Source organism: Rhodnius prolixus, unplaced genomic scaffold, assembly GCF_049639745.1.
Source record: "Rhodnius prolixus isolate KJV_2025 unplaced genomic scaffold, Rpr scaffold_8, whole genome shotgun sequence".
Classification (NCBI taxonomy): domain Eukaryota; kingdom Metazoa; phylum Arthropoda; class Insecta; order Hemiptera; family Reduviidae; genus Rhodnius; species Rhodnius prolixus.
In genome coordinates, this window is record NW_027411593.1 from 13,657,362 (window position 1) to 13,675,102 (window position 17,741).

Consider the following 17,741-nt stretch of genomic DNA (forward strand, 5'->3'; position numbering starts at 1 on the left):
CATTAATTTCAAATTTCTTCAAGAAAATTGGATTACATTCTATTACGGTTGGATTGTTTTAAAAGCCTAAATTATCTCGACCATAGGGTATCTTCCGTTACCGTTGGAAACCTACGTGACACACATTGATTGAGTAACATTTCTAGTCTGATCAGTTTGATTAGACTTAGAATATGATGATAGACTCTTGGGCAAAGTGTGAGGTTATAAGTTTTTTGCCCTCCGAAGAGTAGAGTCTGAGCCACACAAGTCCTTCGCAGTGGTACTTCACCTGCAGTGCTGTTTCCCTCTTCCTTCTTGCTGGCAAAACCTATCTAACTATCCTCTTTCAGACCAAGAATATGCGTTTCGTCGATAGGTGGCCCAAGACTATCGATTTGGACTCCTGGTCTTTTGGAATAATACCATGGTAAATTCAGGCGATTGGCCCATAAAATAATCTAATTCGCTTCTTTTGACCTACATTTTTCACCCTATTTCTTCTATTACTTACTATTTGTGTACCCATCTTAAGATGTGAAGCGACGACTCCTAGACCAAGTGAGCTTTCGTCACATTGCCCTTATATCGTGAATATCTTAAAACAGGAGAGAACTTGTTTTGGATATAAAATCACGCAATCCCACACTATTCTTTAGTAGACTTTTTTGAACTTGTCCGGCAAAAAGTTGGCCACCGCCTGGCCTCCGCGAAGAAAACTGTTAACAATCGTCGTCTCAACATCAACAGCAGATAAATTGCGACTAGCTCTTCCTCAAAAGACTACATAGCTTATCGAGATGTTACATCTTGCGTTGGACAGCACCTGTACTCATCTGGATTGATCTATCTTGGAACTGTCAGTTTTCAAACAGAGACGGTAATTAATTATATTACACCTTTCTTTAGAAAATTAAAAATGAATAAAATAGATAAAAAATGAATTAATGTGAATTAAGTGTAATTAAAAATGTAGTAACATTTCACAATATTTGTAAGCGATCAATATTTTTTTATAACACCGTACAACAAAATTTAATAAATATTTTTGTTTTTTGTGGAAAATATAATCTGGTATCAGAAATTACTATCAGTATATCGTTTTATCTTTTATCGATTATCATTAAAAAAAAAAAGTAAATTAGTTTTTATTTGCGTTACTTCCCTGTTTACCTTTCGCAGTGTCATAATTGTTCTTCCACTTTTCAGCTGAATCAGTAACATTAGTCTTGAACATCTTCCAACGTAGAGCCTGTCTTTGTATATCCGTTTTCCATCTCATCAGTTCTTCTCTTTGTATAAGTTGTTCCTTATACAATTTTGCTCGGTCTTCTGCTTCTGTTCAAGTCTTTCCGATCCATTCAGTCCATCTTTCGGCACTTGTTACACCTTTCTCAGCGAATCCTGCCATTCTTTCAAATATTCTGGTGACAATGGCTTTTGAGTAGGTATTGTTTCTACACTCATATCAAATTCTCTAGATGGCCCAATTTGCCGTATTTCTTTTACCTTCCTGCATGTGTGTGACGGAATATGGCTTATCTTGTACCCAAAATTCACACTCAAGTGTTTTCTTTATCTGGAAAGCACATCATTTTTTTACTTCAAAAGTTATCTTCGTTTGTACTTCTTCTGTTACTTCGCTAGATGCCCAAACTTCTTTCTTTATTCACCTTCATTCCGAGTACCTTCTACCTTTCTTTCCTCCGCATCTTTGCTGGACTCCTTATCATCCTTAGTTTCTTCTGCAGATTTTTCTCGCTCCATATTATCATCCTTTTCTTTGTCTTCTTTTCCTTTTTCATCCATTTCTTTGTCGTCCCCTTCTTTTCCTTGGTCGTCCTTTTCTGGTGGTGGTGGTTGTACCCCTTCTTTAGATTTTTCCCCACCTTCCTCGATTTTATCTTCTGTTTCCTTCTCAGATTCTTCAGGTTCTTTAACTGCAGACTGTTTATCTGTTGATTCCTCTTTACCTTCATCAGAAGCTTTCTTTCCAGGAGGATTATCCGGACCTTCATCGTGTTTACCTTTTGAAGTGTCATCCTTTTTCTCAGCTTTCTTTTCAGAAGTTTTATTTGGATCTTCACTGTTAATCTCACTCTCATATTTTGTTATTCTTTCTTCGATTTTCTTTTCACAAATTTCTTTCATAGCGGCGTCGCATGTGCAAGAAATATTCGCCAGCCACATTGCAAGTCGATCAGCAATCAATACCATAAGCTTTTGGGCCCTAGTATTCGCTTTATTTAAAGTGCATTCTTCGCCAGTAATGTCGATCAAATGTTTTAAAATCGCTTCTGATATAGCTTTCACTCTCTTTGATCTTCTGTTAGATAGCAACATAGCTAGATAATCATTTAACTTAATAGTTAATGTACTAGTTAATTCTTTCACCCAATAATTTCGCAATCCCAGAGTTTTTCTACCTTTCATTTTTTTCTTCGATTTCTTCTTACCATTACAGGTTATTCTTGATGGGCTAGAGCAACAAGGGTAAGTTGCTGGCGGAGGGCCACAGGGAAATGGTGGACAGGGAAATGGTATGCAGGGGAATGACATTGGAGGTTTCTTTGTAGGGATACAACAAGGAGGTGGTACTTGCGACGGGTATCCAGGTGGTGGACACGGTGGCGGACACGGTGGCGGACACGGTGGCGGACACGGTGGCGAACAAAAAGGGAATCCTTCAGGTAATTGACTGGCAAACGGTAGGCAAGGTAAACCAGGCGAAGGGGCAGGACAATCTGGGGGGAAAGGGAAACAGGGCAGACGCATTGGTTTACTTTGCGAAGCTCCTTTAAACAGAGTTTTTAATCTTTGGTCCAGTAGAAATATTTCTGCATCTCTGAAAGAAGAGAAATAGGGTACATTAATTTTTCCATTTCTAAAAACGAAAAACAACAATAGAGAAGAGTAGATGCTTGGAACTATACTAGATTTCTCATCTTCGTGAGTAGCAGTATTTATTGAAAGCTTTAAAAACTCGCATAATTTGATTATAAGAGAGAATTGATCGTTTTGAGGGTCTTCAGGATGCTGTAATGTCTGTTGTGATATACTCTCGCAACCTTCAACGGAACCGCAATTATATTGACATGTTTAGTTTCATTTAATAACAATGGAATAAATGACTTTTAAGTAGCATGTAAGAACTAGTCTTCAATTGCACAACAGAATTGCCAGAAATCAATCGTTACGGAAAACTGTTCTAATAGTTATAGACTCTATATGTTTATAAAAGAATACCAAATCACTTTTCATAAAAAGTGGACAGGTACTATAAGCATGTATTAGAAACGAGTATATCTTCTTGGTAAATGGGGTAGTGCCTGTGTTCACCCAATCTTAGCTTTAAATCAGCTCCTCATTGTCCCTTTATTCTAAACTAAGAACATAGTTAGAAACCTACTGTAGTCAAGAAAAAGTTACCCAAGGTACGCCTAGTGAACATTCAGTTCAGAGAAGAAACCGGGACTGGAATTAAAAAAAAAAAAAGTCAGAGTTAGAAAGGTATGTAAGAAGCTCTGAACAGTCCCTTAAACTGCAGCCGCGGCGGAATTGTTTACTTGTGGCGTGAACGAATCAGAAACTTCAGCCTGAATCTTGAAAAAAGAAGGCGGAATTGTCTACTGAAAATTGTGTATTCACTAAATTGGATTTCAAAAGAAATGTGTCATTTGAATTACCAGATTTCTAAAAAATTAAATTCCTTTTTTTTCTTTTCTTTTTTTTAATATTTCTGAAAAAATCTTTTCTGAATACTGCAAGCTGCAACGATTGAGATTTTCAACAGAGGACAGTAGTCAGTAATCTTAAAAAGTTGTAGAGACCTGAACTAATTTTTCTCTAATTCGTCTCTTTTCCCATAGATGGCAGAACAATTTACTTCTAGAGTTTATTATTATTATTATTAACAAATTATAAGTTTTTTCATTAATAATTTAATTAAATTTTACGTTTTTTTCATTATCCTTCGTCCTAGTTTTATAAAGTTTACATTTGTCACATTAAAGTGTATAGTCTCGCCGCAGTCAACCTTACAGATGAGCTCTGTGGCCTTTGACTGTACAAAATGTTGAAACAAATTGAGACATTGATGTAGATGTTGAGACCCAGCTGCTTAACACTCATCTATTTTATGAAGAATTGTTTGGAGAGTAAAGAAGCTAGGTTTAGGATCATTGGTAGAAGTAGGCTGACAATGTACATATGCAAAGACCGTCTCCCTTTAAGAATGTTACAAAATTTGTACGGTCAGCTGTAAATCGTTGGTGGCTAAGGCCTGGGACTATAGATTATCATCGTATGTCAACTGTGTCTAGTGCGCTGAAGTTGATTTGCTTTGGGGAAACCATATGGCGTCTTGGATTGCGTAGAGTTTCTCTCCACATTAAAAAAATAAATATAAATAAAAAGAGCCATCTTTAAATAATTTCAATCAAATTTTCCTTTAAAGGGGCTATTTTATATTGAGCTGCATTATAAATAATTAATTAATAATATTTAGTTTTCTATTATAATCACTTGCTTACCTCGGTTTCATTCCAAATTCTAGTACCAACATATCTTTAAGAGTATCGATTATATCAGGCGTTAGATAACTCCACAAGTCTGACAGAAAATTATGTAGATATCTGCTTTCAGAAAAATAATAATTTAAAGAAGTCCTAATAATAACTAGGAAATAATTCTAAACTTTATAGAACTAGTAACAATTTGTAATTACGGCCTGTCTTGACTGCATGGTTTCAAACTCTTTTGAGGTTTCTTTTTGTGCGGTTTTTTCGGTTGCCCATATGGACTTGGCCGCTGCCGCTTGCAGTATTTAGCCGCTTCAGCACAACAATATGAGTCCTCTTTTTTGATAGTTTTTACCTTTTTCTTTTTAACTTTTTTAATTTTTTTTGGAGCAATGATTATTTCTTCCGGTTGAACCTCCAGATCAGGAACACTTCTAAAACTGCCGGTACGAAGTTTTACTTGTTTATAACTTTTACTCGAACTAAATCTATAGGTAGATATCTCATGCAAAGCGCTTTTTTTCAACTATGTTTCTGGAAATAACGGTCTCTAACTAAATTAGATTTGGCAATGCTAAGCCCAGCTATACAGTTCTGTTGCCACCTTACTCCACGTACAGCGGACAGTGAAATTAGTTGGAGAAAAAAAAGCAGTGAATTAAGGATTGATCTAAAATGTTTTATAACATTTTAATAAAATGAAATTTAATTCCTTATAGTCCTTTTAAGCATGGATGCCATAATACTGATATTTTGCTGCACAGTCTAGTGGCACATTCTTGTTTTTTAAGAATGTGTTACGAACATAATCGCTAGCTGCAGTTTACGCAGTAATTGTGGACAAATTATTGCAATTATTTATAATACATTTATCCTTCTAGACCAAAAAATAAATAAATTAACTATCACTTATGAATGAACACATACCCTTCCACAGCAGATTGCGCGTCCATTCTTCTTCTTCGAAATTAATTCACTTCTTACTTTTAACTAATTTTGTTCTGAAGTAGTGTTACGATCGACAAAATTTTCCATACTTAACATCTATTTTCTTTGTAGGAAATGTCAGGTTTATTCTAGAGTATCAGAAGAATATATACAATAGTCATTTTTATAGAATACATCTTGTTATAGAATCATTAAAGAAATGCAACAGAAAAAATTAAAACCTTATGTTGCACTTTAAAAAGTACAGTAATTAATGATAGAATGCTGATATTTTGCTACGCAGTCCATTGGCACATTCTTGTTTTTTAAGAATGGGTTGCTATATTTACTATAATTTACTAGAATTAAATTCTGATTTAAATTTTACTTTCCCAGAACACATCAATTTACAAGCGTAATTTATTTATAAATTTTGATCTTTAATTATTTGTTCACGATACTTAGGACTGTACATTGACAAGAGACTCACCTGGAACCCACATACTCGACTGAAACGACAAGACGTGAACAGACGCTACAAGCTACTTACTAGACTACTTGACCGCAGATCCAAACTCGACTTGAATCACAAACTGACAATTTACAAGACACTGTTAAGACTCATATGGACATACGGAGCAGAAGTGTGGGGCTCAACCAAACCTTCTAACTCCAAACGCCTGCAGACACTACCATAAATCCTACGGAAAATCCTGAATGCTCCTTACTACATCTCTAACCTTACCATACACACTGACCTTCACATCCCTTTCGTCACTGACCTAATAAAGTCTCGCTACCGTAAATTTCACAGCCTCCTAGCTCTCCATCCTAATCCTCTTGTCCAACAACTCTCCTCTCTAAACCTTCCAGACAATCCTCCTCGTCGACTGAAGCGGAAGTGGCCTAGAGATCTGTTGTGATTAAATCACTGTGAAAGAGTTTCACCAGTGGGTGATTGCTCCAACCATGACTTTTCAAGAGAACTGAACCAATAAGATCAAATTTGCTTGATGCAACAGTTGTTGCAGTTGTAAATATACAAATAAAGTGAAAAAAAATAAAATTATTTGTTCATTGGTTTTTTAAGTAATCAAAGAAATGTATTACTGATTTTGCAAATATATTACACATTCCTACTACGTTTCCTAGAACTACATTCCTAATAAATAAAGAATTTTTTTTATTAATATGTGGTATTTAGCGTTGTCACCATTGATCAGGCGTCCCTGCATTTCTCCCAGCCTTAAATCCAAACAACCTCTTAAACCACCAGTAAACCTAAAACACAAATACTAATAGGCACGCATTAAGTCTCACTATTTTCTCTTGCGATTTTTCATGATAATGAGGAAATGTGCGTTGTAGAGCTGAGTTTGCCAGTAACCACCAAAACTAAAGCAAATTTATTTATTATATACACAGAAATTATTGCCGGATACATTAGCTGCATAAGCAGTGAAATACGTAAACATTAAAAATTAAAGTAGCTATCATTTTTTTTTTAAATTTTATAGACTTGGAGAGCAGAAGTCGCTCTGATTACAACTCCTAACAAACCGTTCACACAATTATTAAAATAAATAATGATAGTTTGCAAAAATAATTAAATTAATTCCATAATTACCGAGAAATTTCATTTAATTAAATTTGGTTTCAAGAATGTAGTCATGATGTATAATTGTTAGTGTGCCATGTTTTATAAGTGTAGTATAAATAAATAATACATGATTATTACATATCCATCTTTAGTTAAACTTCCATGTTTTATTTAGTGTTTTACTTAACACATCTGACTTAACACATTACTTACATATGTTCAAAGAAAATTAATAGTTTTCATGGTATGAAAAAACATTTAATAAGAAGTATGAACTGAAAATAACATAGTTTAATGTAGATTTTTGTAGGTCATTATCTTTGGAACACAATTGTTGGAATTGAAGAATTTTAGATTTGTGTACAATTATTTAGGTCTACTAAAAAAATGTTTGGCCTAGTTTGACCAGGATTGATTGAAGAGTAGTATTTGGGCTTTGAATTTGTAATACAAAAATCACTTTAATTTATCATCGTCAACTCTTGTAGCTAATCTAAACCTGAAATTGAACCATAAACGTTTTGCTCTTTTATTGATAATTGCTCACTTCTTTAAACATGCCCTCATTTCTACAAATATCTTTATTTCTTTACTAATTGATTGACATTTAGGAAAGTATTGGAAGAGCCAGAAGAACGTAGTCAGTGCTAAAAATCCCTTCAATAAATTTAAACTAACCCACCTTGTAATATTTCTAATCAGATATCTTCACAGTTGAATATTAAGCAAGCACATAAAATAAAGCCTGATTTTTTCAAAGCTGAAAAACCGTAGCAGGGGTTTATACTTAGGATGAACTACACCAATATCGCTAAATTAATATTTTTCTTTAATTTCTCTGAAAGATTATCTTAACTTTCCTTGCTTTTAGTGTTTACCAACAATAATTTATGAAGGGAAGAAGTGTGATATGTTCTCTATTCCCCAGTGCTGAATAAGTTCATATTAAATTTTACGATTCAACTTAATTTTAAACAAATAATTCATAATTTATTTTTTTTTGTCGATTTAGTGTCCGATTTAATTTAAATTTGTAATTTTATTTATTTCTACGTCACACGCGTTGATAGAGCAACTTTTGTAGTCTTGTCAGTTTGATTAGACTTAGACTCTGATGAGAGAATCTAGAGCGAAGTTTGAGGTTCTAGGTTTTTTCCCTCCGGTGAGATAAAGTCTGACCCATACTTAAAGTTCTTCAACGTGGCGCATCACCAAGAGTGCTCAGTCTTCGTTCTTCCTACTGAAAAAACCTACCTGACTATCCGCTTTGATACCAGTATTATGCGTTTCATCTATAGGAGGCCCAAGACTATCGATTTGGATTCCTGGCCTTTTGGAATAATACCACGGTAAATTCAGGCGATTGGTTCGTAAAATAGTCTAATTCGCTTGTTCTTGACCTATATTTTTTTACCCTACCTTTTCTATTACTTACTGTTTGTACATCCATTCTATGATGTCTGTGCTTACCATAAATTTTGAATGAATCTTTCTTTGACTGAACTTGTACTTGGATTCCGCTCCTTGATCTATCTTGGACTGTCAGTTTTCAAACAGAGACAGTTATTACTTATATTACACCTTTCTTTAGAGAATTAAAAATTAATTAAATAATAAAAAAAAGGAATTAATGTTAATTAAGTGTAATTAAAAATGTAGTAACATTTCACAATATTTGTAAGCGATCAACGTTTTATTATAACATTACCGGAAAACAAAATTTACTAAATATTTTTGTTTTTTGTGGAAAATATGATCTGTTATCAGAGATCACAGTCAATATATCATTTTATCTTTTATCGATTATCATTGAAAAAAATTAATAAATTATTTTTTATTTGAGTTACTTCCCTGTTTACCTTTCGCAGTGTTATAATTTTTCTTCCACTTTTCAGCTGAATCAGTAACATTAGTCTTGAACAACTTCCAACGTAGAGCCTGTCTTTGTTTATCCGTTTTCCATCTCATCAGTTCTTCTCTTTTTATAAGTTGTTCCTTGTACAATTTTGCTCTGTCTTCTGCTTCTGTACAAGTCTTTCCGATCCATTCACTCCATCTTTCGGCACTTGTTACAGCTTTCTCTGCGAATCCTGCCCATTCTTTCAAATATTCTGGTGACATTGGCTTTTGAGTAGGTATTGTTCCTACACTCATATCAGATTCTCTAGTTGGCCCAATTTGCCTTATTTCTTTTACCTTCTTGCACACTGACTGTGACGGAATGTGGCTTATCTTGTACCCACATTCACACTCAATTGCTTTATTTACCTGGAAAGCTGATCTACCTTTTATTTCAAAAGTTATCTTCGTTTGTTCTTCTTTTGTCACTTCTTTGGATGTCCTAACTTTTTTCTTTAATAGTTTTTCTTTTTCCAAACGATCTTTTTTCTCCCTTTCTTCTTTCAAGCCTCCTTCATCCCGAGTACCTTCCTTTTTTCTTTCTTCTTTACCGTCTGTCTCCTTATCCTTCCTAGTGTCTTCTGCAGATTTTTCTCGCTCTATTTTATCGTCCCTTTCTTTGTCTTTCTTTTCTATGTCTTTTTTTCCTTCTTCTTCCTTTGCTTGGTCGCCTTCATCTTTTCCTTCGTCGTCCTTTTCTTTCTCTATCTTTTCTTTTTCTTCCTTTTCTTTCTCTTCTTTTTCTTCCTCTTCCATTTCTTTCTCTCCCTTTTCTGCCTTTGCTTTTTCTTTTTCTTCCTTTTCTTTCTCTTTCTTTTCTGTCTCTTCCTTTTCTGTCTCTTCCTTTTCTGTCTCTTCCTTTTCTTTCCCTTCCTTTACTTTTTCTTCCTTTTCTTTCTCTTTCTTTTCTGTCTCTTCCTTTTCTGTCTCTTCCTTTTCTTTCTCTTCCTTTTCTTTCTCTTCCTTTTCTTTCTCTTTCTTTTCTGTCTCTTCCTTTTCTTTCTCTTTCTTTTCTTTCTCTTTCTTTTCTGTCTCTTCCTTTTCTTTCTCTTTCTTTTCTGTCTCTTCCTTTTCTGTCTCTTTCTTTTCTGTCTCTTTCTTTTCTGTCTCTTTCTTTTCTGTCTCTTCCTTTTCTTTCTCTTTCTTTTCTTTCTCTTCCTTTTCTTTCTCTTCCTTTTTTTTCTCTTCCTTTTTTTTCTCTTCCTTTTCTTTCTTTTCCTTTTCTTTGCTTTCCTTTACTTTTTTTTCCTTTTCTTTCTCTTTCTTGTCTTTCTCTTTCTTATTTTTATCGTCTTTTTCTTTGGCTGACTTATGTTTCTTTTCTGCCGTTTTTGATTGCTTTTGTTTTTGTTTGGATTTTGTTTCTTTCTTTTTTTCTTTGTCTTTATCACTTTCCTTCTCCTTTTTAGATTTCTCTTCCCTTTCTTTCCTGTCTTTCCTCTCTTTCCTTTCTTTCCTCTCTTTCCTCTCTTTTTCTTTCTCTTTTTTTTCTTCTTTTATTTTTTTTATCTCTTCTTCAATGGATTTTTCTTCGTTACTTTTTTCACAGATTTTTTTCAAATCCATATCACAAGCACAGGGAATGTTTGAAAGCCAAATAGCCAGGCGATCAGCCACAAATACCATTATTTTATGTGCTTTTGAATCTGATTTTAACTCTTCACCCGTTATCTTACATAAATGATTCAAGATATTTTCGGCTACACATTTAATTCTTTTAGTTCTTTTTGTTGTCAACATCATTTCAGAGTAGTCACTTAATTTCTTTGCTAAAATATCGGATATGTCTCTCACCCAAAATGAAGTTATTCCTATTTTGTTTATTCCTTTTGCTTTTCTATGTTTTGGTGTATTAGGAGGAAAACAAGGGAGGCAAGGAAAACAAGGTGGAGGACAAGGTGGAGAACTGGGACATGGAGGTGGACATGGAGGTGGACATGGAGGTGGACATGGCGGGGGACAGGGTGGCATAGCCCCGACCAGCAGTTCTGTCAGGTTTGGTCCTTCGCCATTTTCTGGAGGACATGGAAAACAAGGTAGAGGTTTTTGCGAGTCACAGCTGCTTTTCATCATGCTCGTCATTTTTTGGTTCAGTATAAATTCTTCTGCTTGCCTGGAACATAATTAAATTTAGAAGTATAATTTTTTATTAACATGTTATTTAGAAATCCACTACAACAAATGAATTAGCAAATGATATAGGTTTATATAATTGCTCCAGGCCAGGGGTTATTAAACTTTTTTGTTCTGCGGATTCCTTTGGCCGCGAAGTGCTGCTTTTGGGCCGTGGCCCCATTTTAGAAAATTAATTCTTAATTAAGGCACCAACAAGAATTAATTTATTTATTACTAGCTTTGTTAAATTCAATTTTTGATATCCGCCGCTACGGGCGTGTTCTTTCAGTTTTGGTGGTTTCATACTTCATCCATTCGCAAGAACTTTTCAACCAAAAAAATCATTATCGCTCGTGGATATAAATTCACCTCTACCTCTATTTATTTGATGAATTTTAATAAAGAATATATCTTTGACTTGAATTGTAAAGACATCTATAATCCAAGATTAATATTACGTTAAAAAATGACGAAAAATTATATTTGACTTTATAGTAAACTTTACATGCTCTTCTGCATGTTATGTCTATAATACAGCTTGTTTTTTTCTATTCATTTATAAGCATGAATGAATTCAGTATGTAAACATAAATTTGGCTAATCTAATATTTGTAAATATAATGTTTTGAAAGACTCCACTGGCGGACTTCCCAAAAGTTTTAGGAATCCAATGTACCAAACAACGTCAAAACGGGTTTTCCTTAACAAAATCAGGAAACCCGTTTGTGAACCTTTGACCGGCTAAAATATTTGTTTTGAAGTGCTTTTTTACCCATATGAAAGTTTGAGTGAATCTCTCTTTAGCATTAATTTAGTGTAGCATTAGTGGTATCACAGTAAAATGCTCACATTTAGAATAATTACTATTATCAAACTTCTAAATATTACTCTCACCCCCAGGATTGACGTTTTTTTACAGCTGAATTTAGCTGAAATAAGTCACTGCTGCCGTTCACAGCTCATCTAATTACTCAATTGTTACAGTTTTCACTTATTAGCCAGCCATGACTTCTTGAGGATCACAATCATTTCCCATTATATGAAAATATGTAAATGAATGCACCGCAAATCGAATTGGCAAACCATTCTTTGGATTAATCTTTGGAATCCCAAACTTTAGGTATATACGAGGGTCGTTTGAAAAGTCCGTGCAAAGTCAGAGAGATAGCACCACTGGCGCGTATCGAGGTTATGTTTAGTTAGTAGCATCTCTTGGAAGAACACACACCAAGTTTCAGCCAGATCGGTCTATTTCTTTGGGTTTGGCATTCGTTTGAATCGAGAAAGTCGAGTGATTTTCAAAAAATGGACGAAAAACAATTTCGTGTGTTGATTAAACACTACTTTATGAAAGGCAAAACGCCTCAGGAGACTAAAGAGAAGCTTGATAAACATTATGGTGACTCTGCACCTTCGATTAGAACAGTTTATAAGTGGTTTCAAAATTTTCGGAGTGGCCAAATGGGGCACAAGTGACGCTGAACGTTCTGGACGCCCTGTTGAGGTTACTACTCCAGAAATCATTGATAAAATCAATGATATGGTGATGGATGACAGAAGAGTGAAGGTGCGTGAGATTGCTAGTGCTGTGGGCATCTCGAATGAACGGGTACATAATATTTTGCATCAACATTTGGACATGACAAAGCTATCCGCAAGATGGGTGCCGCGATTGCTCACGCTTGTCCAAAAACGAAATCGTGTGAAGTGTTGCAAGGAAGGTTTGCAGCTGTTCCAGAAGAATCCGCAGGACTTTAAGCGTCGATTCGTCACTGTGGATGAAACATGGATACATCACTACACTCCTGAGACCAAAGAACAATCTAAACAATGGGTTACCAAGGGGGAATCTGCGCCAAAAAAGGCGAAGACCGTTCCTTCGGCCGGAAAGATTATGGCGACTGTCTTTTGGGATTCGCAAGGAATAATCCTCATCGACTATCTGGAAAAGGGTAAAACTATTACAAATGCATATTATTCATCGTTATTGGACCGTTTGAAAACCGAGCTGCAAGAAAAACGCCCACGATTGGCCCACAAAAAAGTCCTTTTCCATCACGACAACGCACCAGCTCACAGCTCAGCAGTTGTGGTCGCAAAATTAATGGAAATAGGGTTCCAACTCGTTTCACATCCCCCCTATTCTCCAGACTTGGCTCCCTCGGACTACTATTTGTTCCCCAATATGTAGAAATGACTGGCGGGAAAAAGATTTTATTCAAACGAGGAGGTGATTGCAGAAACGAATGGCTATTTTTCAGACTTGGACAAATCCTATTACTCGGAAGGGATCAACAAACTAGAGCAGCGTTGGACGAAGTGTATAAACCTAAAAGGAGACTATGTTGAAAAATAAAAAAGGTTTACCCCCAAAAATTCGAGGCAACGGCCTCTGCATGCCAATCAGCATGCCTACCAAACAGGCAAATCTTGCGAGACAGCCCTCCATTGTCTGGTTAAGGAGTTGGAGGCTTCGGTATTTTGCATGGAGACAGCTGTGGGCGTGTTTCTGGATATTGAGGGTGCCTTCAGTAACACTACCTACAGTTCAATTGCCTTGGCGATGGATAGACATGGCGTAGAGTCCACTGTTTCAAGATGGATCTGTAACATGCTATCGTCAAGGAGAATCACAGCGACCCTTTTTGGGGAATCGCTGGAGTTAACGACAGTTAAGGGGTGCCCTCAGGGGGGGGTTCTATCCCCGCTCCTTTGGTGTATGGTCGTAGATGAGTTACTTGAGGTGCTAGACCTTCGTGGGTTCTCGGTCCTTGGCTATGCAGATGATATTTCTGTAGTGGTCAGGGGTAGACATGAGACAATCGTGGCTGAACTCATGCAGGAAGCTCTCAAGGTTATAGAAAATTGGTGTAGAAGGGTAGAGCTTTCAGTGAACCCTTCTAAAACTACTCTGGTCCCCTTTACAAGGAGAAGGGATAAGGAGAGCTACAAAAACCTTCGATTTTTTGGTAAAACTCTGGATGTGTCGGGTGAGGTCAAGTATTTGGGCATTGTCCTGGATACCAGACTCACTTGGAAGGCGCAGATTGAGAGAGTTACATTAAGGGCTAAACAGGCCCTTTGTGGAATAACTAGAACCTGTGGGAAGACATGGGGTCTTAGCCCAAAGATGACCCACTGGCTCTATACACGTACAGTCATACCTATCATCTCCTACGGTTCAGTGGTGTGGTGGAGGAAGACTGAACAACAGACGGCAATTAAGGCTCTAGCAAGGGTGCAGAGACTGGCCTGTCTGATGATCACGGGGGCCTTTAGTAGCACCCCTACTGCGGCGCTGGAGGTACTTCTGGGGTTGGCTCCGCTTCAATATGTTATTCAGGCGGAGGCAAGGGCCAGTGCGTACAGAATGGCGAGCAATGGGCAATGGAGGCGTATAAGTTCCTGCATTGGCCATATGATTATTTCAGATAAGGTCGACTCTGGGCCGGTTATTGACATGGCAGGGGACAGTATCTGTCCTAAATACAGTTTCGAGACTCCTTTTCAGGTGTGTATTAAACCGAGGACTGAATGGAGGGTAAACTGGACGGATCAGTACCGGAAGGGAGGCATTTGGTTTACCGATGGCTCCAAGATGGACTGTGGGACTGGGTCTGGAGTGTATGGGGTTAAACCCGAGGTACTCATTGAGAGATCTCTTGGGAGATACGCCACAGTCTTCCAGGCCGAGGTTTTTGCTATTAAAATATGTGCTGAGGAAAACCTGCGGATGGAACCTAGAAATAGGGAGATTCGCATCTTTTCGGACAGCCAGGCTGCACTGAAGGCTCTCGTATCCTTCAGAATCACCTCTTCCCTGGTCTGGGAATGCAGGAAGGCCCTAGAACTACTGGCGCGGCACAACAAAGTTCGGTTGGAATGGGTGCCGGGTCATGTGGGTATTGAAGGGAATGAAAAAGCTGATTATCTGGCCAGGAATGGGGCTAACACTCCTTTCATCGGTCCAGAGCCTGTCCTGGGGATCACCAGGGGTTCGGTTCGCGCGGCTCTCAGAGATTGGATCTGGAGGGAGCACGAAAAGAACTGGGTGATGTGTCCTGGGGTTAAACACAGCAAGACTTTGATGCCTTGGCTGTGTAAGCAAAGATCCAAAGAGACCCTGTGTTTGGGCAGAAATCAGATTACTCTGATTACAGGCCTATTCACGGGGCACGGTAGGTTCAAGAAGCATCTGCGCAAGGTGGGGCTTATCAGCTCGGAGCCGTTGTGCAGATTATGTCAGGAAGAGGAGGAAACGGCCTCTCACCTGTTGTTCGATTGCGTTGCAATCGAAAGTTTGCGCTATGAAACCTTTGGAACGTTGAGGCCGAAGGAGATAGTAGCGCAAAAACAACTAGTAGGGAAAGTCCTTGACCTCTTTAGAAGGGGAGGGTTCGCCTACTAGAACTAAGAAGGGACTGGCACAATAAGTCTTCTGTGGCTGCGGTGCCTTGGGGTATAGGTCCCGTCCCATCTACCATCTAATCTAATCTAATGTTGAAAAATAAAAAAGGTTTACCCCAAAAAATTAAGTAGTTTTTATTTTTACACGGACTTTTCAAACGACCCTCGTATATTTTTATAAAATATACATATTTTATAATATAATACTCCCCGTTATCGTGTGATTTCAATGTTTCTACACCTATATGACGACTAAATAAGTTTTACTTTACCTGGAGTCCATTCCAAATTCACTTATCAACATTTCTTTTAGAGTTTCAATTACATCTGGTGTAAGGTAGCACCAAATATCGTTTATAAACGCATTCAGTTGTCTATTAAAAACAAAAATCCGAATTATTCAAGAAGAAATTGTATTTATTACTAATATTATTTTGTATTCAGTTTGGATAGTGATTATTTTATTTAAGTATTTAAAGTTTAAAAAATAAATTGGTCATGTATAACTTGTAACATTCATTGCAAATTGCCGCATAATGGTAATGTAAGTTAAGGTAAATACTAAATAAAATAAATGAGGAATTAATGGCTATCTAATTATTACTCTACTTAATATTAATATTATCTAATTATTAATTAATCCTTACTATCAGAAATTCACATGAAATATCACTGTTTCGCCGCTTAATATTAAAGTACAAAAGCATTGATAAAGTATATAAATTCAAAGTTTCAAGATAATATCAGTTGAGCAGGAAAACTTTATGTTAAAGAATATTCTTTAGTGAAAGCATATCTGTATGGATGCTTATGCTAATTATGCTAATAATAATAATAAAATCATATTTTCACATAGATTTACATAAACGGATACTTTAATAAAGAATCTTCATCTTTCTTTAGTGACTAAAAGATATAAACTCTCTTTAGGATGGAAAACTTAAGGTCTATATTATAATGTCTGTATTAAAGTGTAATTTCAACAAAGTTATACTTAAAAATGAACATTTATTCATACTTTTTTTCTTCGTCACAAGGTTTCAAGCTACGTCTTTTTCTTTTCTTTCTGTGAGCTGATGGTTTACAAGTACAGTCAGCTAGGCGTTCGGTAACATGGGTACACTCATCTCCTGAAGTAGCCAAGGAATCATCAGACGAGTCGGAATCACTCATTTCAAAACGATATCTAAAATGCAGAGCCGTGTTGTTTTATTTAATTTTATAGTTTTAAAGTGGTCCAATTTGGTTTAGCATTTTTTTTTTTAAATATATTTTGTGGAAAAAGTTTCGCCGATGAGATTATTTAAGCCGGAATTGGGGCCTCTCATGAAGAAGAAAAAAGACACAGGCCATGAGTGGGCCATTGAGCCTCTCGAGTAACCTTCTGTCAGCCTTCTGCCATTCGTTTAGGAATCATTCGCAACTGTAATATTTATAAACAATATAAACGCATCATTTTCCAAATAAGTGGAGTTCCAAGATTTCACGATCACATTACACATATCACATTTCACAATTCATTACTATGTAGTTGTTTCCGAAAAAAGCAATGCCCTAAGTATGTAGGACAAGAAACATAGCCTATATTTCTTTAGATATAAGCTTTTTAATTAAATAGTTAAATATATAAATCTTTTACCCCTTTGGTGTGGCGAGCATATTCAAATGTTGTTTCCTGCTGATTTGGTCTCTGTTAATGATTTCCATTTTGAAGTGTTGATGGGGACATATTGCATTCCCAGAAAAAAAGTCTCCCATTTTGCGAGCATCTTTCTTGTCTAACAAAGAACCTACCATTCTCTAACTAAAACAAATAATAATTAAATAGAGCAGCGTTTCTCAACTATTTGGTTTTGCGAACCAGTATTAATTTTTTTTTTTTTAATACGAAAAAACTTGTTAACAGACTTATAAAGATATATAAAATATTTAGTATAATTTAGTTAGTATTTAATGTCGTCCAATGATATTGATACCTCTACTGCTATGTAGTGGCAAAAATATGGCTTTTCTTTTGTTTACACTTAGGAGCACTAATAAAACTTTTGGTCGCAATATGATTTTAAAGAAATATATGGGGTGAGAAATGCCGATTTAGGTGCAATTCATTTCTTTAGTGAAGCTTGGCTAAAAGAAATTAAAAATAACACTAAACATGGCAATAATTTCTCTTCCCTGCTGTGTAATTGTATGTATTCAATTCAGAACTTAGTTCTAAACAGATTGGAATTTTGCTTTCCAAGTATTCAATTCTTTCTTTCAAAGAATAACATTCAGAATCTTACTCTGACAAC

At 36.1% G+C, this 17,741-nt stretch overlaps 2 protein-coding genes across 3 annotated transcripts in view; both read right to left on the reverse strand.

Annotated features, from left to right (window-relative positions):
- Positions 1–1,152: 1,152 nt before the first annotated feature.
- On the reverse strand, positions 1,153–7,235 carry LOC141450902 (uncharacterized). Of its 2 annotated transcripts, none has more exons than XM_074121790.1 (5): positions 7,054–7,235; positions 5,427–5,575; positions 4,706–4,933; positions 4,512–4,613; positions 1,153–2,824 (listed from the first exon to the last, which is right to left on the reverse strand). In XM_074121790.1, exons 2-5 carry the CDS (start codon positions 5,450–5,452, stop codon positions 1,645–1,647), a joined length of 1,536 nt encoding a protein of 511 aa, XP_073977891.1. In that variant the 5' UTR covers positions 5,453–5,575; positions 7,054–7,235; the 3' UTR covers positions 1,153–1,644. The 2 variants fall into 2 exon arrangements, with proteins under 2 accessions (XP_073977891.1, XP_073977889.1); XM_074121788.1 differs by having other exon boundaries at positions 4,706–4,939.
- A 1,418-nt stretch (positions 7,236–8,653) lies between these two features.
- LOC141451523 (uncharacterized) overlaps positions 8,654–17,741 on the reverse strand; it is a 36,606-nt gene continuing 27,518 nt past the window's right edge. Inside the window, exons 9-12 of the mRNA XM_074122961.1 lie at positions 17,087–17,247; positions 16,466–16,633; positions 15,720–15,821; positions 8,654–11,038 (exon numbers count right to left, since the gene is read on the reverse strand). Coding sequence (XP_073979062.1) covers positions 8,854–11,038; positions 15,720–15,821; positions 16,466–16,633; positions 17,087–17,247 — 2,616 coding nt within the window. The 3' untranslated portion in view covers positions 8,654–8,853. The remainder of the gene's footprint in view (positions 11,039–15,719; positions 15,822–16,465; positions 16,634–17,086; positions 17,248–17,741) is intronic.

What these genes read in the sequence shown, in the direction of transcription:
- LOC141450902 (XM_074121788.1), bottom strand. Translation starts at nt 5,452, where the DNA reads ATGGACGCGCAATCTGCTGTGGAAGG. An exon ending in GCGCAATCTGCTGTGGAAGG is followed by an intron (nt 4,940 to 5,426) that starts GTATGTGTTCAT and finishes TCGTACCGGCAG; the next exon opens with TTTTAGAAGTGTTCCTGATC. An exon ending in CCATGCAGTCAAGACAGGCC is followed by an intron (nt 4,614 to 4,705) that starts GTAATTACAAAT and finishes TTCTGAAAGCAG; the next exon opens with ATATCTACATAATTTTCTGT.